This window comes from Oncorhynchus gorbuscha, unplaced genomic scaffold (assembly GCF_021184085.1).
Source record: "Oncorhynchus gorbuscha isolate QuinsamMale2020 ecotype Even-year unplaced genomic scaffold, OgorEven_v1.0 Un_scaffold_871, whole genome shotgun sequence".
Classification (NCBI taxonomy): Eukaryota; Metazoa; Chordata; class Actinopteri; order Salmoniformes; family Salmonidae; genus Oncorhynchus; species Oncorhynchus gorbuscha.
Genome location: NW_025745854.1, coordinates 88622 through 115809, shown reverse-complemented (window position 1 = coordinate 115809; position 27188 = coordinate 88622). Strand labels below are relative to the sequence as shown.

Genomic DNA, 27188 nt, shown 5'->3' with positions numbered 1-27188 from the left:
GAGCTGTGTTGCTTTTATGCCAAACATAACGTTTTGCATTGTTGCCAAAAAGTTCAATTTTGGTTTCATCTGACCAGCGCTTCTTCTTCCACATGTTTGGTGTGTCTCCCAGGTGGCTTGTGGCAAACTTTAAACGACACTTTTTATGGATATCTTTAAGAAATGGCTTTCTTCTTGCCACTCTTCCATAAAGGCCAGATTTGTGCAATATACGACTGATTGTTGTCCTATGGACAGAGTCTCCCACCTCAGCTGTAGATCTCTGCAGTTCATCCAGAGTGATCATGGGCCTCTTGGCTGCATCTCTGATCAGTCTTCTCCTTGTATGAGCTGAAAGTTTAGAGGGGCGGCCAGGTCTTGGTAGATTTGCAGTGGTCTGATACTCCTTCCATTTCAATATTATCGCTTGCACAGTGCTCCTTGGGATGTTTAAAGCTTGAGAAATTTTTTTGTATCCAAATCCGGCTTTAAACTTCTTCACAACAGTATATCGGACCTGCCTGGTGTGTTCCTTGTTCTTCATGATGCTCTCTGCGCTTTTAACGGACCTCTGAGACTATCACAGTGCAGGTGCATTTATACGGAGACTTGATTACACACAGGTGGATTGTATTTATCATCATTAGTCATTTAGGTCAACATTGGATCATTCAGAGATCCTCACTAAACTTCTGGAGAGAGTTTGCTGCACTGAAAGTAAAGGGGCTGAATAATTTTGCACCCCCAATTTTTCCGTTTTTGATTTGTTAAAAACGTTTGAAATATCCAATAAATGTCGTTCCACTTCATGATTGTGTCCCACTTATTGTTGATTCTTCACAAAAAAATACAGTTTTATATCTTTATGTTTGAAGCCTGAAATGTGGCAAAAGGTCGCAAAGTTCAAGGGGGCCGAATACTTTCACAAGGCACTGTATATTAATTTCAGTACATTACAGTGAGATAATAAGGTATTATGTTGAATACAAACTTAAAGAAGAGGCCAGAGCAAATTTGAAACAAAAATTATTTAATATATTGATCAACGATTGATCAAATCAAGTTTATTTGTAGAGCACATTTAAAAACAACTGCAGTTGAAAGTGCTGTACAGAGCGCAAAAAAATGCCAAACAGTGGGCACACAATGAAATAAACAAAACATATTAGATACAATGGATAAGAGTACATAGAAGTCAAAACAGGGCAACAACAATGGTAAGATACTATTATGAGAAGTGCATTGGACATAGAACTGGTGCTCTCCTGATACAAATGGGAAACAGGGGAAGCAGGTCTACAAATGCTTTACTTTGAGTAGAAATACCCTGATAAAATACAGGTAAAATAGAGACTTGTCAGATGCTGATTAATTTTGGCTGTGGCTAGATTTAATTTCCCAGCCTGAATACAACTGAAGAAGTCTTGAACTCAAAATGCTAAAGAAGTATTTGCTATTAAATGTACTTAAGGATCAAACATAAAAGTACATTTGAAGGTTTTGTAAATGCAGATGCTTAATCATTTCAATCAACTTAAACCGCATCAGACTCTTCACTCTCTACTCTAATCACCCTCTTTGCACAGTTCATGAAGTCTGGCTTCCTGCTCCTGACAGAGTCCTGGAGCCACAGAATCACAGCTTTTATCGGATCATACTCAATGATCTCTGGAGAGGACAGCTGGACCATAAGGAGATCTGACAGGGTATCATCAGACTTTAGGTTGGACCGCCAATCGGTTTTCACCTGTTTCATGGTATTAAAACCTCTTTCACATTCAGCTGTGGAGGCAGGGAAGGACAGGACCAGGTCAACCAGTGCCAGCAAATCAGGGCAGGAATGCTGATGGCTCATGTTGACACGGAACCAGGACATTTCTGCAGGGACTGTTGGTACATCAGCACCTTCAGGACAGTTCACTGGTCAGGGATCCTTTCAACATGGATGCCAGAGGTCTCCTGAAAGGACTGTTGGTACATCAGCACCTTCAAGACAGTTCACTGGCCAGGGATCCTTTCAACATGGATGCCAGAGGTCTCCAGGACAGGCTTGAAGTGGTTCACCAGGGTTTCCAGTTCAGTGTCACCAAAATCTAGAACAATTGTATACATTTCATTACAACAAGCATCATGCAGTTTTAATTCTCAAACTATAAAAATATGATCATGAACCTGAACCTAACCTAACTGTCCTGTAATACAACATATAAAGTAACCTGCTACTTCATCTCCTGACTCTGGCCAGTTGGTGAAGCTGACCAGCTTGGTGGCACACAGAACCCCTACACTGGCGTCCCGGAACCTGTCAGTCATACTCTCAACTAGCCTGTCAAGCATTTTGTCCTGTGAGGTGACGAGGGTCTTGCTGTCACCTCTTGTCAGCGGAATTCCCTCATATCTGTTGGGCATTGTGGCCTTCATCATGGGCCCTTCACTGATGAGAAAATGGCTCATTTTACCATCCTTTCAGAATTACAACACACTCTCACTCACACTCTCTCTCCCTCTCTTATTGACATAATCCTTTCTCTTAATTCTCTTAAGGTAAGTATTTATTATTGCAACTTAAATAAACATACCTGGGTTTGTACTTCTTAAGTACTGCCTGTGTTGAGCACAAGGAGCTGTGGTCTTCTGTTATGGTGATGGTGGACCTCTGCAGACAGGCAGACAGGTTGCTCAGGTGTGTTAGTGTGTCATATAGGAAGCCCCAGAAGTGGATGACAACAGCCTCCCTCACAGTACTGCAGTATTTCCTGGCCTTGGCCTGCTGGACACCTCAGACATTTTGGGCATCAGCAGATTGAATCTGAAATACATAAAGAACAAAAGACATAGAAATAGACTATTAATTGCTGTCCAAAAAAAACCTATATCATGTGACACATTTTATCAGTGCATAAAGCATTGAAACGTGATGTTACCAACTGTAACCGTGTTTGTTGTTATTTACTGGACATTACATGTTGATGATGACTTTTGGAGAACTTAGCATAGCAATCTAGAGCCACTACCTGTTGCAGGTACTGGACACGCCCCTGGTAACCTTGCAGGAAGTGGTCCAGTGCATGCAGTAGGTGTCCTACCCATCGGGTCCCGCCAATTCTGGTGGGCACCAGTGGTGTGTGCCTTAGAGCCTGGAAGCTGCTTGCCAGGTTTGCCCTGTTCAGTGGACTGGTGTGGTAGGAGGTGTAGAGCCCACTGAGGAGGTCTTCTACTTTCTGAAACATCACGTTGGACTGGACGGCATCAGAAAAGGTCAGTTCAAGGCGGTTTGCCATACAGTGGATGCCGACGATGTTGGCCCTGTTCCCCTTCAGCCGGATGATCACACCATTCTTGGCTCCGGTCATCACAGCAGCTCCATCTGTTCCCAGAGCGACCAACTTGCTCCCCTACTCATCATGCACTCCCTCCATGATGGCACTGATGGCGTTTCTTATGTGTGCCGCGTCGGCCTTCTCCACCGACTTGATGCCAAACTTCGATCTTGCCCTTGTGACAGAATCTGACAAACTAACTCCTCCTCTTTCAAAGAACTGCCTGTGGAGCCATCTGACATGATGGAGAGAAATGTGGTGTTTTTCAGATTCTCTCTGATGTTGTTTCACTCCACCTCTGCAATATGGCGCATAAACCCTTTGGCCTACTTTTCATTTCTATATGTTGAGCCCACAGAAATGCCTTTTTTTTCATCCGAAATGCAAAAATCAAACATCAAATTTATTCCATAATAATTAAATATACAATCATGTTATCTAATATAGCTTGCAGTTGATTGGGCCTTCTACCCGTTGTTTACTTAAGGATCAACACCATAAGGCTGGTAAAGTCAATTGTGTCACAATGCTTTAAAATGTAAACAGAATCTGGAGACAAACATTAAAATAGAATGTTCCAGAGCCATAGGAAGCATGGATATCCATGTCAGCGTCAGTAGGCCTATAATTTTATGGTATTTATACACTCTTTTGAGGAGAGCCAAAGCCAAAGCTAAGAAATATCCTACAATACCGGACCACGTCTGCTAAATACACTTGAAAAAACAAGCTACAAAAGTACTAGTCTCGCTACAAAGAGTGACAACATTTTCACTTACTCTCACATACACTCGAAGTCAGAAAGTGGTCTCACCTTCTTGCCAGTGGCATGTACAGTCCTAAACAATATCTTCATCTTCGTGCTGGTCTGCTCTGACATTGCCATGAGCACCGTCACAGAGGGTGTCAACGAGAGAGAGGCTCCAATTGAGCTCGGGACACAGACATGCAGGCAATGGGACCCTTGCTGTGTTCATGGTCACGAATGTTCTCCAGCGTCATCGTTTTTATTTCTGATGACAAATGAGTTGTTTTCTTTTATCTTTAGCATACTGGCGACACACAGAACAGCTCATCACCACGGCCTCAGCCTCGTACTGTAGCCAGCCTCTTGAAACTTATTTATTTGACTTGTCATCCTTTTAAATCGGTGGGTTTTCGTTTCAAAGGTTGGCTTACTCCAGGTAAATGTCACCACATAACAGCTATTTAATGAACGGTAGCTAGCAGCAGACCTGTGGCAATTGTCGAGTAGCTGATGCCCTGTACGGTAAACAGTGCCGCGAAACTAGGAGCACTAGAGACGATCTTTGGCTGGCAAACATGAGTCATTTCCTCCGAGCCATTATGCCAGATATTTCATTACATTATTATCTTGGTACAAACATTTACCTGCCAGTATGGCCAAACGGAAAATCTACCGGTATTTGGCGCTTGGCAGTTGTTAATTTCAGACCCTGAGTATAACCGTTATTATGATTATAGTATTACCATACTCATTGGATTGTATAATCCAGAATGAAGGGTTTGAAATTATGAAGTGTCTGGGTTTTTTTGTGTTGATTTCCCTTACTTTAATAGGAGTATATAATATTTTGATATAGAAGCTAAAATCTAAATGCTTACATTAAAATGTAATGATTATTATCGCAAGTGATAGGAGGATGGAATGTAATGAGAATTGTTATGTTTGTGCTTTTCTTATAACTAATTTCTGTGTTCTATTCATGTGCTGTTGTATAAACCAATTTCTGACTGAACGAATCCTCACTGTCAGTAGCTGCAACTTGGCAGTACGCCCAAACCTTGTGTTTATGGACGAAAGACATCTCAGTTTAGAGAGAAGAAGCCTCGTGAGGTATTGGTCTGTCACATGTTATGAACCAGTATTGGTCGGTCACATCGATGAAACAAAACGGTAATGATGAATTAATTATGCTAAATCATGCAAATATAACTTGTCTGTGTATAGCAGTATATAAGACAACTACTGGTGCTGCCCAATCAGTGCTCCTGTTGTGTACTAGGGTGCATTGAGTTGGTTGGAACCTCCCCAGTGTGCTGACAAATAAACAATGATTCATTGAAAGATTGACTTTGAGTGTCCCTGTGTAAGAATTTCCACAACAGATGCATGCCAGCAAAGCCATACACAACACCAAACAATACATTAATTGCACTATAATGGTGACAAACGTTGCCGACAAACTGCTAGGGCCTACATAAAGCTGTCCCAACAGCAGAGTTTTCTTTTCAGCACCATGGAGTGAATCCTTACCACCGCTACACCTGGCAATCAGCGGAGCCTTGTCTGGCAGCAAAACAGTTCATTCAGCCTCATTTACTGCCTTTAAAAAAAAACATAGATGATATGTCTGACATGCTCTTGGCGCACCGATTCCTTTAGCGGGATCCTTTTCATCAACATCCGGTGAATTGCAGAACGCCAAATTCAAATTAAATTACTAAAAATATTTCATTTTCATGAAATCACAAGTGCAATATACCAAAACACAGCTTACCTTGTTGTTAATCCACCTGGCGTGTCAGATTTTTAAAAAGCTTTATGGTGAAAGCAAACCATGCGATTATAGGAGGACAGCTTTCAGCAGACAAAACATTACAAACAGCTAGCAGCCAAGTAGATTGGTCACGGAAGTCAGAAAAGCAATAAAATGAATCGCTTACCTTTGATGATCTTTGTATGTTTGCACTCACAAGACTCCCAGTTACACAATAAATGTTTGTTTTGTTCCACAAAGATTCTCTTTATATCCAAAAACCTCCATTTGGTTGGTACGTTTTGTTTAGTAATCCACAGGTTCGTGCAGGTCACAACGGGCAGACAAATTCCAAATAGTATCCGTAAAGTTCGTAGAAACATGTCAAATGTTTTTTATAATCAATCCTCAGGTTGTTTTTACAATAAATAATCGATAATATTTCAACCGGACGGTAAACTTTTCAATACAAGAGAGAAAGAAAAGGTCTCGCTCCAGTGGCGCGCGCATTAACAAATCTAAGGACATCTGGCTATCCACTGACGCGATGTGATCATTCTCGCTAATTTTTCAGAATAAAAGCCTGAAACTATGCCTAAAGACTGTTCACACCCTGTGGAAGTCATAGGGAAAGGAATCTGGTAGATATCCCTTTAAATGGAGGATAGGCTTGCAATGGAACAGAGTAGTTTCAGAAAAACAGCACTTCCTGGTTGGATTTTCCTCAGGTTTTCACCTGTAATATCAGTTATTTTATACTCACAGACAATATATTGACAGTTTTGGTAACTTTAGAGTGTTTTGTATCCTAATCTGCCAATTATATGCATATTCTAGCTTCTGGGCCTGAGAAATAGGCAGTTTACTTTGGGAACGTTTTTTATCCAAACATCAAAATACTGCCCCCTTGCTTCAAGAGGTTATTAAACAAACGTGGTTTCTACTGACAATTGAGATGTCCAAACTATGGCATAAGTGAATGATGAGCGAATAAGAGGCAATCCGTTTTTGCGATTAAGACATTATTGAGCGAGCTAAAACGTAATCAATATAAATATTTGTTCAGCAGTTTTGAAAATGTACAGCGACAGAATTTAGAACATGGGCCGTTCTTACAGTATTCTACCTGCACACCAAGTTAGAACCGTAGGATGAATAAACGGGGCATATACAGTGTTTTCGGAAAGTATTCAGATCCCTTGACTTTTTCCACACTTTGTTACGTTACAATCATATTCTAAAATCGATTATATACAGTACCAGTCCAAATTTGGAACACACCTACTCAATCCATGGTTTCTTTATTTTTACTATGTTTTTATGTTGTAGAATAATAGTGGAGACATCAAAATTTTGAAATAACACATATGGAATCATGTAGATTCTTCAAAGTAGATTCCTTGAAGAACCTAAAATGTATTTTGATTTGTTTAACACATTTTTGGTTACTACTTGATTCAATTTGTTATTTCATAGTTATGATATCTTCACTATTATTTTTACAATGTAGAAAATAGTACAAATAAAGAAAAACCCTTGATGAATAGGTGTGCCCAAACTTTTGACTGGTACTGTGCTCATTAATCTACTCACAGTACCCCATAATGGCAAAGCTAAAAGATGTAGACATTTTTGCCAAAAAATAAATAAATATAATGAAATAGCAGATTTACATATGTATTCAGACCAAAGCTTCGGTAGATATAATTTGATTTGACATTTTATCTGTAGCCAATGACCTTGAGCCTTCTTGGATGGGCACTTCTAATATAAATCTATGGCAGCAGCCAAGGGGGCTTGAACATTCTAGCTGTCCCTGTAGATTTTGAGGTGACGTAGTGTCTCCATGAGTGACAGTACACTCATCTTCATCAAGGGTGCCAATATTTTGGACCTGACTGTAGGTACTGTATGCTTTGAGGTAGTAGGGTATAATGAAGACACTCATAGGAGTGATGTTTCTGTTGTTTTGCTATCAGGAAGGTATGGGTTAAATGATCTATGTAATTACTGTCATTGGTCAACGAGGCCTTGGAGGTAATTGTCAGGACCCGGTTACGAACCCGGGTCTCCAGAGTGAGAAACAGTCACTTAACCAACTGAGCCACGAATAGTCGGCAGAACCCAGAAGATGAGGCAGACACAGCAGTACTTGAGACGGTGTATTTAATGAAGTAAAAAGGGAAGTTCTTCAGGAAAACATGTAACTCCACAACCTCAAAAGGAATTCCACAAGAACAAAGGTAATCCTCCAAGACAAAAAGGTAAATCCACAAGGTGGAAGGTATAGCACAAAAAGCCTCAAAAGATACTCAAAAACAAACAAACAAACAAACAAACAAACAAACAAACAAACAAACAAACAAACAAACAAACAAACAAACAAACAAGAACAAAAAACACAATTCCACAACAGAGTCCACCGGGATCAACAAGAGTTCACAGAGTACTAGGGCTGGGTGCTAACATACAAACACAGAGCAAAGAACTGAGGAAAACAAAGGGTTTAAATACAATCAGGGGAAACGAGGCACAGGTGCAAATAATAATGGGGATCAAGGGAAAACAATAGGTCAAAAGGCACAATGGGGGCATCTAATGACCAAAAACCGGAACAACCCTGGCCAAATCCTGACAGTAATCATGTATGACCAAGTCTAGAATGTTACCAAGTCTAGAACATTATCTCAAGTTCAGTCCACACACACGCATACTTCTGCGACCAAGGAAATGTGTCTTTCATGATACATTCTCATTGGCGTGTCCAGCGACATTCAGCCCATGATGACAAATCAACACATTTTTCAATCTCTCGCTCTCCCTCCCTTTCTTTCTCTTATATTCCCTGCAATTGATTTTTCTTGCCCTTCTCTCTCCCTTCCTATCCCTGCCCTGGAAACAAATGGCACGTTCCTCTAAAATGTGGTGTCAAAGTCTGCAAGGCTCAGCATCATTAAGAAGAAAACTAGCGGTTAGTATGTTACACACTGCAGGCCACATACTATAACAGTACCAACAAAGTTGACCTGCTCTTCAATGTTAAAGTTCACACTTTATTTTCCTATTCAGACACCTCTACACATGTATTTATTTTTTGCAATAATGATTGCGCAGTAAATTCCTTTTTGGCAAAGTATAAACATCAACACTGTAACATCAACTGAAACCCAATCTGCAAATCTTTCATCATGTTATAGCGGTCGACGTCTGAATGGACTGAGAGAGGAGAGAGAGATGCTTTAATTTCGGACACAGTGGAAATGTCAGACCTCTGTCATTGATAACCAGTGAAATCTAATAAGGAGGAAGGAAGAGGGGCACCGTTTTTTTCCATCCCCCTGCCCCTCTGAAGTCAGTTCCAAAAATTGGTAACAGCGGCAGGCCCTAATCTTCCATAACATGCACGGAGAGTCATCACGACGATAAACGACCCCAGATATACGTCCCCAGATATACACCCACATGTAAATAAAAAAGGGCCAGTCAGGAAAACAGACATTTCACATAGTCTCGGGACTAACTGCCGTGCATGTCTGTAGAGCATTATTTATAAACAGACATTTCACATAGTCCCGAGACTAACTGCCTTGCCTGTCTGTAGAGCATGATTTATAAACAGGCATTTCACATAGCCCCGAGACTAACTGCCTTGCCTGTCTGTAGAGCATTATTTATAAACAGACATTTCACATAGTCCCGAGACTAACTGCCTTGCCTGTCTGTATAGCATTATTTATAAACAGACATTGGTAACTTTATTGATATTTATGGAAATTGGGGGTGGGGGGGATAAGACCCCATGGTTACGGGATATTGGAGAGGATTTCATTTCCCCCGGACTCGGCAAGCTCAGAAATTAGGTCTGGTCGGACGGAGAATATCAGAATGTGTCCGTGCAGATCACACCACTCTTCCTGATTACTTAGTCATGGCTCTTATCTGTAAACTGCCACATGGAAACTACTTCGGCATTGGATACATGGATACTACTTCGGTAACTCCATCCCTTCTTCTTCTTCTTCTTTAAGGGCTCTGTGGTCTTCTTGTCTCTGACCTATATCCTCCTGTGCTGATCAGATTAAAGACCAACCTTTGGCCAGAGGACCGCTACTAAAGTTACAACAGAGCTGGAATGCATTATTAGAAATGTGTGACAAATATGTCAAGCCTAATTGTGTTACTGGTGTGGAAAAGTAGACAACCCACAGTACAAAACTAACTGTGTCCCGAATCCCCCGATGTGCCACCAACAGGAACAACGACCTTGAGGGACATTTCAGCTGTGGAGCCCGCTGCTAATTAGAAAAGGAAGTACTCATTAGCCAATGAGTGTCACCCTCCCATGGGTTGTCCCATCTCCCATGATGCTCCCCTGGACCAGCACGAGCTGTTCTTCAAACTTGACTAGCGTAATATGTACTAGGCCTATTACTGTGCTGATGATTTGTTTCACAAGGATTATTGGCTAATTTGCACGAAGTAAGAAATGAATAGTAAATATTGCAATACATCATAACATACTGTAGTAGTCTAGTAATAACAATGATGGATATAAAAACAAATCTGGCCAGCGAAACCATTACCTACCATCTGATTCCATTAGAAACTGGCTCTAAGATTAATGGTCATTGGTTTATCATCACACAGTGTTAGGAGCGTGTATTGGAGGCGAAGTCATGTGCAGCAGACAGCAGAGTGTAGTGAACAGGCACACTTTTTATTCCGGTCCAAAATGACAGCACAAAGTAACATAAATGTTATGTAATGTTATGTCCGTGCCCAAACACGGAACTTAGACAAAAAGTAATGCGTGTAACAATATCCACAATTCCAAAATACACGTAACACAAACAATCTTACACAAAGACATGATGGGGAACAGGGGAATATGGATTGATTGGGGAATGAAAATCATGTGTGCAGGGAACAAGACAAAACAAATGGATACATGAAAAATGGAGCGGCGATAGCTAGAAAGCCAGTGACGTCGGCCACCGAACGCCGCCCAATCAAGGAGAGGAGCCGACTTCGGCGGAAGTCGTGACACACAGGGGAATGGCCATTCTCTAAACACCAGTCAGACTAAAGTATTAGACGATGGTGGCGGCGGCTCATCAGTATCCTTTTAAACGACTTGTCTGTATTTATTATCGCCAGTCGCTCGGTGTGCAGGCAGTGACTTTTAGCGAGCCATATTAACGCCTCCCAACTGACACACTTTCCAGGGCTGAGGTTTGGGAATAACAATACAACATGGACTCATAGCCCTCCTCACTCAGCCTCCCCTGCGCCATGTTCATGTTCACTCAGCCCCCCCCCCCCCCCCAAAGGTTGTCAAGAGATTACCGGAACATTACAAAGCAGGTTTTCCCGTGTCAAATTAAAACCTCTCCCCCTCTTAACAGCATCTTAAACCATATTTTTTATCCTCGCTTTCCTTTTCCACTTGGATGACTGGGAAAATAACCAGGGAACAAAAAAGGTCAAGTGACTGCCTCTCTGTTGACTCTGTTTTTTTAAATATAAAGAGCAAAGGGAATAGAAAATGTTCTGAGGTAGCCCAGCATGAAATTATTGCATGGTAATGAGTCTTTGAGCCAAGGATGGGGATATGGGGTGGACTGACATCTAGTTAGGCTCACACTCTACAGTGCCTTGCGAAAGTATTCGGCCCCCTTGAACTTTGCGACCTTTTGCCACATTTCAGGCTTCAAACATAAATATATAAAACTGTATTTTTTTGTGAAGAATCAACAACAAGTGGGACACAATCATGAAGTGGAACGACATTTATTGGATATTTCAAACTTTTTTAACAAATCAAAAACAGAAAAATTGGGCGTGCAAAATTATTCAGCCCCTTTACTTTCAGTGCAGCAAACTCTCTCCAGAAGTTCAGTGAGGATCTCTGAATGATCCAATGTTGACCTAAATGACTAATGATGATAAATACAATCCACCTGTGTGTAATCAAGTCTCCGTATAAATGCACCTGCACTGTGATAGTCTCAGAGGTCCGTTAACAGCGTAGAGAGCATCAAGAAGAACAAGGAACACACCAGGCAGGTCCAAGATACTGTTGTGAAGAAGTTTAAAGCCGGATATGGATACAAAAAGATTTCCCAAGCTTTAAACATCCCAAGGAGCACTGTGCAAGCAATAATATTGAAATGGAAGGAGTATCAGACCACTGCAAATCTACCAAGACCTGGCCGTCCCTCTAAACTTTCAGCTCATACAAGGAGAAGACTGATCAGAGATGCAGCCAAGAGGCCCATGATCACTCTGGATGAACTGCAGAGATATACAGCTGAGGTGGGAGACTCTGTCCATAGGACAACAATCAGTCGTATATTGCACAAATCTGGCCTTTATGGAAGAGTGGCAAGAAGAAAGCCATTTCTTAAAGATATCCATAAAAAGTGTTTTTTAAAGTTTGCCACAAGCCACCTGGGAGACACACCAAACATGTGGAAGAAGGTGCTCTGGTCAGATGAAACCAAAATTGAACTTTTTGGCAACAATGCAAAACGTTATGTTTGGCATAAAAGCAACACAGCTCATCACCCTGAACACACCATCCCCACTGTCAAACATGGTGGTGGCAGCATCATGGTTTGGGCCTGCTTTTCTTCAGCAGGGACAGGGAAGATGGTTAAAATTGATGGGAAGATGGATGGAGCCAAATACAGGACCATTCTGGAAGAAAACCTGATGGAGTCTGCAAAAGACCTGAGACTGGGATGGAGATTTGTCTTCCAACAAGACAATGATCCAAAACATAAAGCAAAATCTACAATGGAATGGTTCAAAAATAAACATATCCAGGTGTTAGAATGGCCAAGTCAAAGTCCAGACCTGAATCCAATCGAGAATCTGTGGAAAGAACTGAAAACTGCTGTTCACAAATTCTCTCCATCCAACCTCACTGAGCTCGAGCTGTTTTGCAAGGAGGAATGGGAAGAAAATTCAGTCTCTCGATGTGCAAAACTGATAGAGACATACCCCAAGCGACTTACAGCTGTAATCGCAGCAATAATTTTGCACGCCCAATTTTTCAGTTTTTGATTTGTTAAAAAAGTTTGAAATATCCAATAAATTTCGTTCCACTTCATGATTGTGTCCCACTTGTTATTGATTCTTCACAAAAAAAATAGTTTTATATCTTTATGTTTGAAGCCTGAAATGTAGCAAAAGGTCGCAAAGTTCAAGGGGGCCGAATATTTTCGCAAGGCAATGTACCTCTGTTTGAGTGTGTGTCTGTTGATGTTCATGTTATATCCCTTGAGACATTGCAAGTGAATAGAGGGGATTTGCTGGTTGCATTTCAGTGGTGGAAGTGTGGTTTGGGGTTGGTGTCTGTGCTGGCTGACTTATGACCATACTGGACAAGTTCATCAGGTCTGGAGGTCTGGCTTGCCCTCCTGCTGAGGGGATCTCTCTGTGGGTGATAATCTTTGTGCTGAGAAGGGTGTGTGTGGAGGAGGGTTGGTGTGAGTGCACGCATGTGTGTGTGATATGGGGAAAGGATGTGGGTGTGTGGTGGACTTATTACATTTATTGCAGTGCAGTTTTATGTCTGGCAGGCCATGCTTAGGGGGAAAATTAGGTGTGATGACTTTCTGTTTCATTAGATCATTAGTTAGAAAAGTTGCTACATAAATATCAGAAGCTGTTATTATATCAAAGTCGTGCCAAAAGAAAGAAAAAAAACTTTCCCCATGCAATTCTGTAGATTTATGTTTGTTATGGCAGCCTATGCATTGCAAATCCCTTATCGGTTTACACTGTTACATTTTCACTTTTTAAGTCATTTATATGCTTATTAATTCAAGCATTTTGACACAGACCAAGCTTTGTAATTGTGCAGGCATTAAATAACTATGACAAAATAACATGCTAAATCACAAAACTGTCTCAGATCCAACTCTGAGTATTTTTTTGTCTGTGTACTTTAAAAGCTTGGATGAAAGGCTTTCCTTTCTACCAAGCATGATACTCGGCTAGTTGTTCTGTGTCTTTTTGTGTTACCAGGTTTAAAAAAAAAACTATTTGTAACCAATACTATTGAACTGGCGCCTGGCGGGGGTTTGCTCTCCAATAACACTGCAGAGGATTACACCCAAAAAATGGTTTAGAAATCCACATCATAGATCTGCCTTTAGTTGTCATGCAGCTTTATGGATTTTAAATTGGAAGATACTACCCGATTCACCTCAGCAGTTTGATCCGTCTGCTACATTTTTACTGTTGACTAAGACCAATAAACTGTTTTGCCTCCTCGGCTGAAAAGATAACATGATCAATTTGGCCCACACATGTCAATTACAATAGGTTGAAATTATTTGCAGCATCAGTTTTTCTTTGTACAGGATGGGAAACGTTTGAAACTGTATCGAATTTATTTTGGTCTCTCCCTTTGTCAATCATTACTCCAAAATTACAGTACACACACACACACACACACACACACACACACACACACACACACACACACACACACACACACACACACACACACACACACACACACACATATATATATATATATATATATATATATATATATAGGATGCAGTAAACAGCAGTGTAGGCTTATGGTGCAATTAATCAGAATGTTAGCCTATTTGTTAATGCAATCTATAGGCTACTATAATACAGTATCTCGACATATTAGTGAATAATAAAGGACTGTCCTAAATACTGTCATTTGATTTTTCAGAATTGGACAATTAAAAATGAGCAATATCAGCTAATAGTGTTGAACAATGATTCAATTGATTCATTAATTCAATTAGTCAACATTTCTAGACATTTTAATGTCGCATTAACATCGCTTCCTTCCCTCCATTCTCTAGACATAATTAATCTTAATTTAATCTAAATGCACATAATCCAATCATTAAAATAAAGATATTCTTGAATAAATATTCTTAAATACACCTATCACACATGGAAAGCGGAGGCATCCACCCACCAAGTCAATGCTGCCGTTACTTTAGTCCGATTAAAGGCGGTGATATATAATATATATATATTTTTATATCACAAAGCGGTGATGATTCGAATAGCGAAAACACCTGGCGTTGCGATTCATTTCCCGAGCGCTTTGATAGGCGACCTTCCTGTACCCTCGTTTCGAAATCTTCCATCATTGCACTTGCATGATGTCAATCTGATGCACAACACCCTCCCCCGAGATAGCAAATAAACCACGTAGTGAGTGAAGCTCGCACTAGCCCGAACGGCTCTAGCTTCGCTCTGCTGTGTGTGTGTTACGCGCAAGCCCGGAGAGAGATGACAAGAGCTTCGCGAGGCTGGACATTCAAACATGGAGCTTTTTAAAACGCAAATGTCGGTACTTTGGATATTATTGCTGAATGGAAACAAGGGCTGTCACACTGAAGAAGGTATGTGGAAGCTATTTTAAACGGTTTGTTTGTGTGTTTTTACCCCGGACTGCTCGTAGCAGATGGATGAATGAACGTCCAACACTCCAGCCAAACCGAATCGCCATTCTGGTTGCAGGTGCACGCACGGTGATGCGGAAGTTCAGAAATGTCGACAAAACGTATATTTGTACAAATAGGTCTATATTATGTAAATAATTTCCGTAGCTTTTTTTTCTCCAACATTTTAAAAGGGGTAAAACGCGCCAGAGTTCGGAAAAAACCGCTCCAAATCAATTTGGTGTTAAAGCCGCCTTCGGTGTTTCACACAGCTGGCAGCTTTACGCGTCTCTTTTCAGTAGCTAAGTGACAGTTGAACATGTGGACAAAATATTTTAAAAATGGGGTGATATGTAAGTAAAAAGTAAAAGCGAGGTGTTAAGTTTACCAACTTCGACAAGGATTCACACAAACGTATCTTGTTGCGAATGTATAGCCTAGTCCTACAATCGTATTGTTACATTATGCGTCCCTTTATCACTTTGACATTGAACGGAAACCTGGACAGTTGTAGTCTTGCAGCAACGTTGTAATTATTTTCTAGTTTGTATGAATGAGCATATTACAAATTGCCCACTGTTTGTCAAAAAGTCTGAAACGCAACAAAAAGCGTTGCTTAAATGTCAGAAAGGGTTAGGCTACTGTCAACGAAAAATGTATTCCAGCACTAGGCTACGTCCCAGCATTTACATTTACATTTACATTTAAGTCATTTAGCAGACGCTCTTATCCAGAGCGACTTACAAATTGGTGCATTCACCTTATGACATCCAGTGGAACAACCACTTTACAATAGTGCATCTAAATATTTTGTATTTACTTCGTTAACCAGACTGAATAGGAAACATTGTTGCCCTCAGACACTTGCATAGCCAGAATAGATTCTGACTCTAATCTTGCTTACATCTGCACTGGGATCGGACTTCATATTGTTACCCATGGATATTCTGTCTGTAAGAAGTTGCCCTAAAAAAGACGCAACTGTCTCTTCAAACCAGAATGTTGAATAAAATAATATTTATGCTTACTTTACCGGTTGTCTGTGCTATTGGCACTTTTGACAGTAGGAAGTGGAGATATAATAGCCACACGAAAGTATTGTTTGTATGACTTTTTACGGCCGGTAGGCTAGGTTACTTGTTTTTTTCAATTTCCTGAGTCATAGCAAATTAGGCAAAATGTGTAAACAGCATTGTAACCGAACATTGTCTACCTTTCCGTTTGTGGTTTGGTTAAAGGACATTTTTTAAATGTTCATATTCATCAACTCTAGCACCCACCCCAACATCAACATATGTGAAAATGGCACGTTTGTATGTTTTGTATAAAAAAAAGAGACGATAAATGTTTCCATTGACATCGGTGTGCATGTGATTTTTAACCAATTATGTGTAGGATGTCAATGGAAACGCATCTTCCATTTTTTACTACAAAACATAGACACGTGCCATTTTCACATACTGTATGTTGGGGTGGTGCTGTCGATGAATGAATATATAAATATATATTGTTTTCATTAATTAAGCTTGGCCATAGTTTACATATTGTGTTTGTCACATGTGAATTGCATCAATATTGACAATACAAAATGGCAAACATAAACTGAAAAAAAATACCAGTTTGCTGAAAGTTGGTTTATTAATACTTGCCTGTGGATATTGTGTCTCAGACTACCTCCATCATAAGGACAAAATCAGTAGACTGGTAAAGTAAGTTGAAATTAAGTTTATTCAAAATTCTAACTTGTAGTGGGACTGTTAGGGAATGCTGAGCCTGCATGTTTAAAACGAGAGTATAAATCATCCACTCTCAGATTATAAAAGGCTAGGTTAGACAGGCTTCCTGTTGGGATTAAAGGGCAATTCCACTGCTTTTCAACCTAATTGTCATTATCTCCTGCACAATAAGTGTCTTCATATGTGAAAACATTGTATTTCTATGATTTGTATAAAATAAATATAAAGTTCAAAAGTTGAAACCAATGACATAAAAAGCCCTTGCAGAGCAAGGGGAACTACTACTGCAAGGTCTCCGAGCAAGTGACGTCACCGATTGAAACGCTATTTAGCATGTACCACCGCTAACTAAGCTAGCCATTTCACATCCGTTACATGGGGAACAAGAAAATAACCTCCCTCTGGCTAGAATCTCATTGCAGTATCTGGAAATCGGAGAATCATTTTTTTAGGCCCTTATCTTTTAAACCACAGATCATAGAAACAACATGTTTTCACATGTGACTGACCCCCTTGATTAGGCCTTGTGTTTTATTTTGTTTTACATTGGATCAAAGTAGAGACTCAGAGCTACACAATGGTATATTATACACTGCAGTTGAGGAACAATGGAAAAGTAATTCTGCTTTGAAATTTGATCAACTTGTAAACTGACTTTTGAGAAAATGGACCTTGAATGTTTTGGTGCATCTACTGAAGAGCTCTTCTTTGTCTACACCTATTTAACATCGTTCATGCCCTCTTAAGCCTTAGCCCCACCCATTTCATTAAGGATTCACATCGTGAGTAAGGTAGTGTAGTAAACATCCAAAGATTTCAATGCTAAAGTGGTGAAAGTAGTAGCCTACAATAAGGAAAACTCCAGGTAAAAATACACTTTATCTAGTCCTTGGCCTATATCCTAATCTGACTCTGGTGGAGGTTGTGTTCCTCACATTACCGTCTCTGGTAAACGCACACTATATCAAATAAAATCTAAGTGTATTTTTCCCAGGATACAGAAGGTGTAAATGGTACAGAGAAAGGGTTATTTGCATAGTAGCAATATCAAAAATAGAAAGTGTCCAGATAAATATTTCATAATTATTTGATGATGCTAATCCAGACACTTGTCTAAATTGATGGGTCATGTGAAAGAAATGCTATAACCCCCAGCCACATCTAGCTAAGTGGATGGGTCACTAATGTGTAGACGTACACATGTTAATGAAATACAATAGATGGCCGTCATCACCCCCAGACACACCAAGCTAACTTGATGGGTCATGTAACAAGCGTTACATGACCCATCAAGTTAGCTAGCTAAACTATTAACCATAATCACAACCCATACAGTACAAATGGATTGTCATAGCTAGCCACCATGCATGAAATGCTGTATTATAAATCTGCAGGTAGCTTAAGATAACCAACTAGGTTCAATGTTAGCTAGATAGCTAACATTAGGCTATACCTATCAATGCAAATGGATTTCTGAGAAACAAGTAATATTACTACACAGATCATACACATAACGTTAGCCAGCCAGCCATCAAGCTAACGTTCGCTAGCTAGCTATCAGTACACTGTGCAATTAAGCTAGCTATCAGTCCACTTGCAATTAAACTTTCTCACAAAATTAGAAAGTATAATATCTGAAAATGAAGCTAGACTCTTGCCCATATAAACGGATGAATGCTTCACGGCAGCCTGGAACCCTTTAACTAAGACGTCCTGTGTCGTTTCCGTTTGGTTTGTAGCTGCAGCTTGTTTGGCCTGTTGTGTCAAGTCACTCCAGTTCACACTGACCGTGTGCAGAAAGTAGTCCATCACAACTTTTCCCAACTGATCTTTGTCGATAGCGCCTGTTAAATTCAGGGCAGCAATGTTGTTGAGAGCAGTATCACCACTTTTGCAGTTCTCCATGGCTAACGTTATAGCTTTTTAAAAAGCCACAGTAGCAATGTTAGACAGCAGCATGCTACATAATAGACCAATCCGAGCTCCTCTTTCGGCATGTCCAGCCCATCCATTATCTTTGCCAATAATGGCTAGCAAGAAGTTTCCTGTCTGTTTCTGTGGCTAAGCCAACTAGGCTCGTAATTTATCAATTTTATTTTACACTGTGGAGCCCGGTGCAAGTATGGCTTGGAAAACGTACCTTAATCCAGGGACGTGAAATGCGTTGTACTCAAATTGTACCATTATTCCAACTATTACACTGAGAACTTTGAACGCCTGCCAGTTTTTTTAGCAGTTCAATCTTCTCAGTGTAACAGTTGGGATAATGGGACATGTCGGAGTACAACGCATTTCACGTCCCTGGATTAAGGTAGGTTTTCCGAGCCAAATCCTACACCAGCTCCGCAGTATCTAAACAGGAAGCCTGTCTGATCCCAGTGTAGTTGTAAACAAACATTGGGTCGGAATCTATTCTGGCTGACACTTGCATAGAGCAAATGGTTTCCTTTGTCTCATTCCCACAATTGCTCATACTTCAAAACCGAGGGCAGAATGTGAAAGTTGGCTTGTTGATGCCCCCTCTCTACCCTCTCTTTCTGCCCTGTAAAGTAGTCTGGCCAGTGGGCTATCTCTCTGGTTGTGAGGTATAGAGCGTGGCTCTGATGCAGGAAGGGCTGGGGCTGCGTGTCACTGTTAGGCTCAGGTGAGGCCAGTAAAAGCGTCCTAATCAGTGCTTGGATTCAGAGAAGGAAGAGCACATAATCACATGCTTTCCCCAGGCGAGGGTTAGTTCCAGCAGTGTCTAAGCACAGCTGAGCCAAGCTGTGCAAACACACATTGCATGTACAAACACAAACATGCAAACGAGCACACACACACACACACACACACACATTCGGCTCATACGCACAAATAGCTTTGTTACTTACACACAGACACACACACAATCTCACTTAAACACAGCAATCTCGCTTAAACACAGATGCACGTCATTATTACTTACACACACACATCCTCTCATACACACGCTGCACAAACCCACATAACATGGCATGCCGACACACACACACACACACACACACACACACACACACACACACACACACACACACACACACACACACACACACACACGCTTTCTTACTGTACACCCACATGAACACAGAATTGCATGCATACTTATCCACACAGATATAGCATTACATAATACATTATCCACACAGACATAGTGTTTAGGTATAGAGTATTATACCATGGTATTGTTGAATACTCGTTTCTGATTGGCTTGAAGGTCATTCTAGAGCGTGGAATATTTTGCTATAACGCTCGGTAGAATTGAATGGCAATGTTTGAGCTCCTTTAGAAAGCAAAAGTTGAATTGAAAAGTTATTGGCATTGTTGAATAAACAATGAATTGAATTAATACCATTTTTTTAAATGAATGAATACATTTTTTTGAATAATTTTCATAGCATCAAGTTAGCATTGGCGGTTTGACTAGCAAGCATTGGCGGTTTGACTAGCAAGTCTGGGGTTACCAAGGCAACTACTGTAGCTATCTAGTAAACGTATAGCTTCTTCAGTGGATGTTGAAAGAACACATTTCTACCTGCAAATGGTATAAAAGGGATAATCAACTCGGGGCTCTATTCCTTCTGTGGGAAATAGCTCAACTCTGTGGAAGGTCAGTTCCACTCCGCTGGCACATCGTGGAACACTTACGTCGTTCATTATTTTCCATAGAACGCATAACCCCTCGTTTATAATTCCTTCCCTATAATACTATAGAGCACTTTTACACCCACAGCTCGGTGTTGCCAGCTTGAGTCGTTTCCCTGGAATGCTGGCCAGTCGGATTGGACGCTCTGTTCTAATTGATTTTGTGACAACGATTAATTGCTGTGAAAGCAATGTGTTTCTGAAGGCTGGGGTTGGCAGCCATGTCATTGGGGCTCGCAACAGTAGGGGGATTTGCCTCTTGTCTGTTGTTCAAATCTCTCTATCTCATCTCTATCTCTATCTCTATCTCTATCTCTATCTCTATCTCTATCTCTGGTCACTCTGACAGAGCCTGGCACTGTGTAGCATGGTGGTGGCAGCGTCATGCTGTGGGGATGTTTTTCAGCGGCAGGGAATGGGAGATTAGTTAGGATCGGGGGAAAGATGAACAGAGAAAAGTACAGAGATCCTTGATGATGATCTTTGGGGGGGGGGGGGGTATTATGTGTAGATTGAGGGGGAAAAAAACAATTGAATCAATTTTAGAATAAGGCTGTAAAAGGTCAAAGGGTCTGAATACTTTCCCAATGCACTGTAATTCACCACTTTCATACACGTACCTGTCCAATGAGAATGAATTGAACCATACACACTTGTGTTTTTTATTAACCTAAAGGGTAACTGAAAGGTAAGCCACTTGCACAGGCAGCACAATTCTGATCCTTTGCCCAATTATCTGATCTTATTGGTCAATCATTGGGCAAAAGATCAGAATTGTATAAATGCAGCCATTTTGTGGGCTGTCACACACAGCTTCTCACAAAGGATACTGTGTATGTCCGTGTGTATTCCTGGTTCTGAGTGCCTTTTCATGGATCTTCACTTCATACAGTACCAGTCAAAAGTTGGGACACACCTACTCATTCCAGGGTTTTTCTTTTTACTATTTTCTACATTGTAGAATAATAGTGAAGACATCAAAATTAGGAAATTACACTTATGGAATCATGTAGTAACCAAAAATGCTTTAAACAAATCAAAATATATTTGAGATTCTTCAAAGTAGCCACCCTTTGCCTTGAGGACAGCTTTGCACACTCTTGTCATTATCTCAACCAGCTTCGAGGTAGTCACCTGGAATGTCTTAAGTTCATTTGTGGAATTTATGTCCTCCTTAATGCGTTTGAGCCATTCAGTTGTGTTGTGACAAGGTATGGGTGGTATACAGAAGACAGCCCTATTTGGTCAAATACCAAGTCCATATTATGGCAAGACAGCTCAAATAAGCAAAGAGAAACAACAGTCCAAGAACTTTGAAAGTGCAGTCGCAAAAACCATCAAGCGCTATGATAGAACTGGCTCTCATGAGGACCGCCACAGGACGGGAAGATCCAGAGTTACGTCTGCTGCAGAGGATAAGTTGATTAGAGTTACCAGCCTCAGAAATTGCTGCCCAAATAAATGCTTCAGAGTTCGAGTAACAGACACATCTCAACATCAACTGTTCAGAGGAGACTGCGTGAATGAAGCCTTCATGGTCTAATTGCTGCAAAGAAACCACTACTAAAGGACACCAATAAAAAGAAGACTTGCTTGGGCCAAGAAACACGAGCAATGGATATTAGACTGGTGGAAATCTGTCCTTATGGTCAGAGTCCAAATTTGAGATATTTGGTTCCAACCGCTGTGTCTTTGTGACGCAGAGTATGATCACAGCATGTGTGGTTCCCACCATGAGTCATGAAGGAGGAGTTGTGGGGGTGCTTTGCTGGTGACACTGTCTGTGACATTTAGAATTCAAGGCACACTTATCCAGCATGGCTACCACAGCATTCGGCAGATACGGCATCCCAGCTGTTTTGTGCTTAGTCCCACTATCATTTGTTTTTCAACAGGACAATGACCCAACACACCTCCAGGCTGTGTAAGGGCTATTCGACCAAGAAGGAGAGTGATGGAGTGCTGCATCAGATGACCTGGCCTCTACAATCACCTGACCTCAAACCAATTGAGATGGTTTGGGATGAGTTGGACCACAAAGTGAAGGAAAAACAGCCAACAAGTGCTCAGCACTCCTTTGACTGTTGGAAAGGCATTCCAGGTGAAGCTGGTTGAGCGAATGCCAAGAGTGTGCAAAACTGTCATCAAGGAAAAGGGTGGCTAATATATAAAATATATTTGGATTTGTTTAACACTTTTTTTTTTTTGGTTACTACATGACTCAATATGTGTTATTTCATAGTTTTGATGTCTTCACTATTATTATACTATTTAGAAAATAGTTAAAATAAAGAAACCCTTGAATGAGTAGCTGTCCAAACTTTTGACTGATACTGGAGGTATGCCTGGTAGTGAATGTCTTTCTGGTCTCTGTCTGTCCTTGTTTCTGTGTTTGTCTCACTAGGTCTCTCTGTCTATTTGCGTTTCTTGTTGTCTCTCAGATTTCTGCGTGCACCAAGGTGTGTGTGTGAGCAAGGCCTGTATATGTGTGTGTGTGTGTGTGTGTGTGAGCAAGGCCTGTATATGTGTGTGTGGTGTGTGAGCAAGGCCTATATATGTGTGCGTGACCCCCCCCCCCCCCTCCCCACATTACCATGCGTCTCACATCTCAGGCTGGATTAAGGAGCGCTAATACTGCTGTTGCCCTGTAGGCAGTGTGTGGTGTCTTCCCCTCCTTGCACAGTCAATCTAGCTCTCGCAGCCGCTCTCTCATTCCCCACGCCTCAATGCTAACACACCTTGGCATCTCATCGGGATCTCATTTACTTCCCTCTCCCTCCTCCCCTCCGTATCCACCCATTGTGCAGCTGGAAGAAGGGGAGATTCAGCCTGGGCTAAAACTGAAGCGTAGCCTCTGGGTTCATTATGTTTGTGCCAGCAATTCTATGTAGTACTGTGTGTTATAGGCTAATGGCCAATCCTCAAGAAGGGGGTTAGTTTTTTTAGATGCCTCTACCCATGGTAGAACAAAACACAACTGTTTTTTTCACATCTCTAATTTCTGAAATTGATGGTTGTGAAGAAATAATTAAATTAATAGAAAAAACGGATTCAATTGATAGATATTGTCAGGAATCTTGTTCTTGATGCAGCTCTGCAGAGTGGTCACTAGCTGGCACAGCCACTAAGTCATAAAATAAGATTTTAAACCTAAACTCAACCCTATTGCCTAACCCTAACCTTAAATTAAGACCAAAAAACTAAGAAAATATTTGCAATTTTACAATATAGCAAATTAAGACTCATGGCAATGACCATCAACCTGACTTTATTTACCTGCATGTGGGGCTTAAACCAGCTGAAAGCAGTCGCCCCATGAAAAACAGTCAACTCATTTTGATTCTATGCTTCATTGTGCTATCCTGAACTCTCTGAAATGAGTTGTGATACATGCTTTGAAAGCAGATGACCTGACGTAGTCCCTTCCCTTTATGATTGATGCAAACCACTTTTGTGAGTGCCAACCCGTGGGCTCAGATCCCTGGTCCTTCTCTCTTGGCTGAGGCAGAGGGGTTCTGGAGCTGATAGTGGCGACCTCGCTGTGTGCGAAAGGTCAAAGTGATTTGTGAAGTTGGAAGCCGTGTCCGTGACATTGTCCCCCTGGGCTTTTTGGGCGATGTCATTTTGATGGCAGAGACCGATGGAGGAGAGGAAAGTGCCAGGTACATGGTGAGCGAGAAACGGAAGGGGAGGTGAGGGAGACTGGGATGAGGGAGGAGTGAAAAGGGAGCGTCCTAACCAGTCACCTTTCCTTTGGTGCATAGCTCTCCAACAAAGGATATGTATCCTAATTGCAGTCCAACAATCCCCAAAATGACTCTGCACTCTAAAGCATTTGCTTACTTACCAAATGCTAACGTTGACTTTGATGGTTTGATTGGTTTTATGTGTGTCTTTAAAGCTTCCTAGAGGGTCACCTGGTTTTCCTTTGTTCCCCTGTAAGGACTGACGCTATTCTGCTGTATCTGCAGTAACGCTCCGTGCGTGCGTGTTTGTGCCGATGTAGATGTTATAGGTAAGATGGATGTCTTCTTTTTAGCTGATTCTTTAGACTTATTGGATAGTGAGGAATGATTAGGGGACTTTATACTGGTGCTAGTGAGGAATGTGGATATTTGGGATGGATGGAGCGCAAGACACTACAGAGGGTAGTGAGTACTAGAGGTCGACCGATTAATCGAAATGGCCGATTTTTTTTATTAAGGCTGGTTTTCATAACAACCGGTTATCGGCTTTTTTGGACACCGATCATGGCCGATTACATTGCACTCCACGAGGAGACTGTGTGGCAGACTGACTACCTGTTATGTGAGTGCAGCAAGGAGCCAAGGTAAGGTGCTAGCTAGCATTAAACTTATCTTATAGAAAAACAATCAATCTTAACATAATCACTAGTTAACTACACATGGTTGACAATATTACAAGTTTATCTAGCTTGTCCTGCGTTGCATATAATCGATGCCGTGCCTGTTAATTTACCATTGTAATCCCAGCCTACTTCGTCAAACGGGGGATTTAACAAGCGCATTCGTGAAAAAAAAACAAGTTGTTGCACCAATGTGTACCTAACCATAAACAAAAACACCTTTCTTAAAATCAATACACAAGTATATATATTTAAACCTGCATATTTAGTTAATATTGCCTGCTAACATGAATTTCTTTTAACTAGGGAAATTGTGTCACTTCTTGCGTTCTGCACAACAGAGTCAGGGTATATGCAGCAGTTTGGGCCGCCGGGCTCGTTGTGAACTGTGTGAAACATTTCTTCCTACCAAAGACAGCCAACTTCGCAAAACGAGGGATGATTTAACAAAAGCGCATTTGTGAAAAAAGCACAATTGTTGCACGAATGTACCTGACCATAAACATCAATGCCTTTCTTAAAATCAATACACAGAAGTATATTTTTTAAAACCTGCATATTTGGTTAAAAGAAATTCATGTTAGCAGGCAATATTAACCAGGTGAAATTGTGTCACTTCTCGTGCGTTCATTGCACGCAGAGTCAGGGTATATGCAACAGTTTGGGCCGCCTGGCTTGTTGCGAACTAATTTGCCAGAATTGTACATTATTATGACATAACATTGAACGTTGTGCAATGTAACAGCAATATTTAGACTTATGGATGCCACCCGTTAGATAAAATATTCTGTATTTCACTTAAAGAATAAACGTTTTGTTTTCTAAATGCTAGTTTCCGGATCTGACCATATTAACAACCTAAGGCTCGTATTTCTGTGTATTATTATGTTATAATTAAGTCTATGATTTGATAGAGCAGTGTGACTGAGCGGTGGTAGGCAGCAGCAGGCTTGTAAGCATTCATTCAAACAGCACTTTACTACGTTTGCCAGCAGCTCTTTGCAATGCTTCAAGCATTGTGCTGTTTATGACCAAGCCTATCAACTCCCGATATTAGGCTGGCAATACTAAAGTACGTATTAGGACATCCAATAGTCAAAGGTATATGAAATACAAACTGGTATAGAGAGTCCAATAATAACTACAACCTAAAACTTCTTACCCGGGAATATTGAAGACTCATGTTAAAAGGAAACCACCAGCTTTCATATGTTCTCATGTTCTGAGTAAGGAACTTAAACGTTAGCTTTTTTACATGGCACATATTGCACTTTTACTTTCTTCTCCAACACTTTGTATTTGCATTATTTAAACCAAATTGAAGATGTTTCATTATTTATTTGAGGGTAAATTTAATTTTTTGCTTATTATATAAAGTTTTCATTGTTCATTCAGTATTGTTGTAATGGATATAAATATATATAATAATCGGCCGATTTTAATTGGTATCAGCTTTTTTTTGGTCCTCCAATAATCGGTATCGGCGTTGAAAAGTCATAATCGGTCGACCTCTAGTGCATACGGCCCAGTACATCACCGGGGCCAAACTTCCTGCCATCCAGAACCTCTATACCAGGTGGCGTCAGGAATGCCCTAAAAATTGTCAGACTCCAGCCACCGTAGTCATAAACTTCTCTGTGCTACTGTACGGCAAGTGGTACCGGAGCACCAAGTCTAGGTCTGAACAGCTTCTACTCCCAATCTATAAGACTCCTGACCAGCTAATCAAATGGCTAACCAGACTATTTACATTGACCCCCTGTTCTACGCTGCTGCTACCCTCTGTTATTGTCTATGCATAGTCGCTTTAAAAACTCTACCTACATCTACATATTAGGGCATATGAGGTATGCGGTCGACACGCCCCTGCCTTGCACAGTCCTGTGACATCTTAATTGGGCCCCGCTTGATCATTGACTCTGTACCAAAAATTGTACCCCCTGTATAAAGCCCCGCATTCCATCTATTGTTTTTATCTCGTCCCGTGTTTTTACTGCTGCTCTTTAATTATTTGTTATTATCTCTTACTTAAAAAATAGTATTTTCTTAACTGCATTGTTGGTTAAGTAAGCATTTCACTAAGGTGAAACACCTGTTGTATTCGGCACATGTGATAAATACAATTTGATTTGAATGGCGGATTCTGATTTCGGAAGAATAGTGTGTGTCTTTATGTG

At 40.8% G+C, this 27188-nt stretch overlaps 1 protein-coding gene across 1 annotated transcript in view; it reads left to right on the top strand.

The window, feature by feature from the left end:
- The first annotated feature begins 14938 nt into the window (after nt 1-14938).
- The window catches only part of LOC124020644 (ephrin type-A receptor 10), a 48597-nt gene continuing 36347 nt past the window's right edge, over nt 14939-27188 (top strand). The window contains exon 1 of the mRNA XM_046335885.1: nt 14939-15210. Within this exon, the coding sequence (XP_046191841.1) occupies nt 15132-15210 (79 nt within the window). The 5' untranslated portion in view covers nt 14939-15131. The remainder of the gene's footprint in view (nt 15211-27188) is intronic.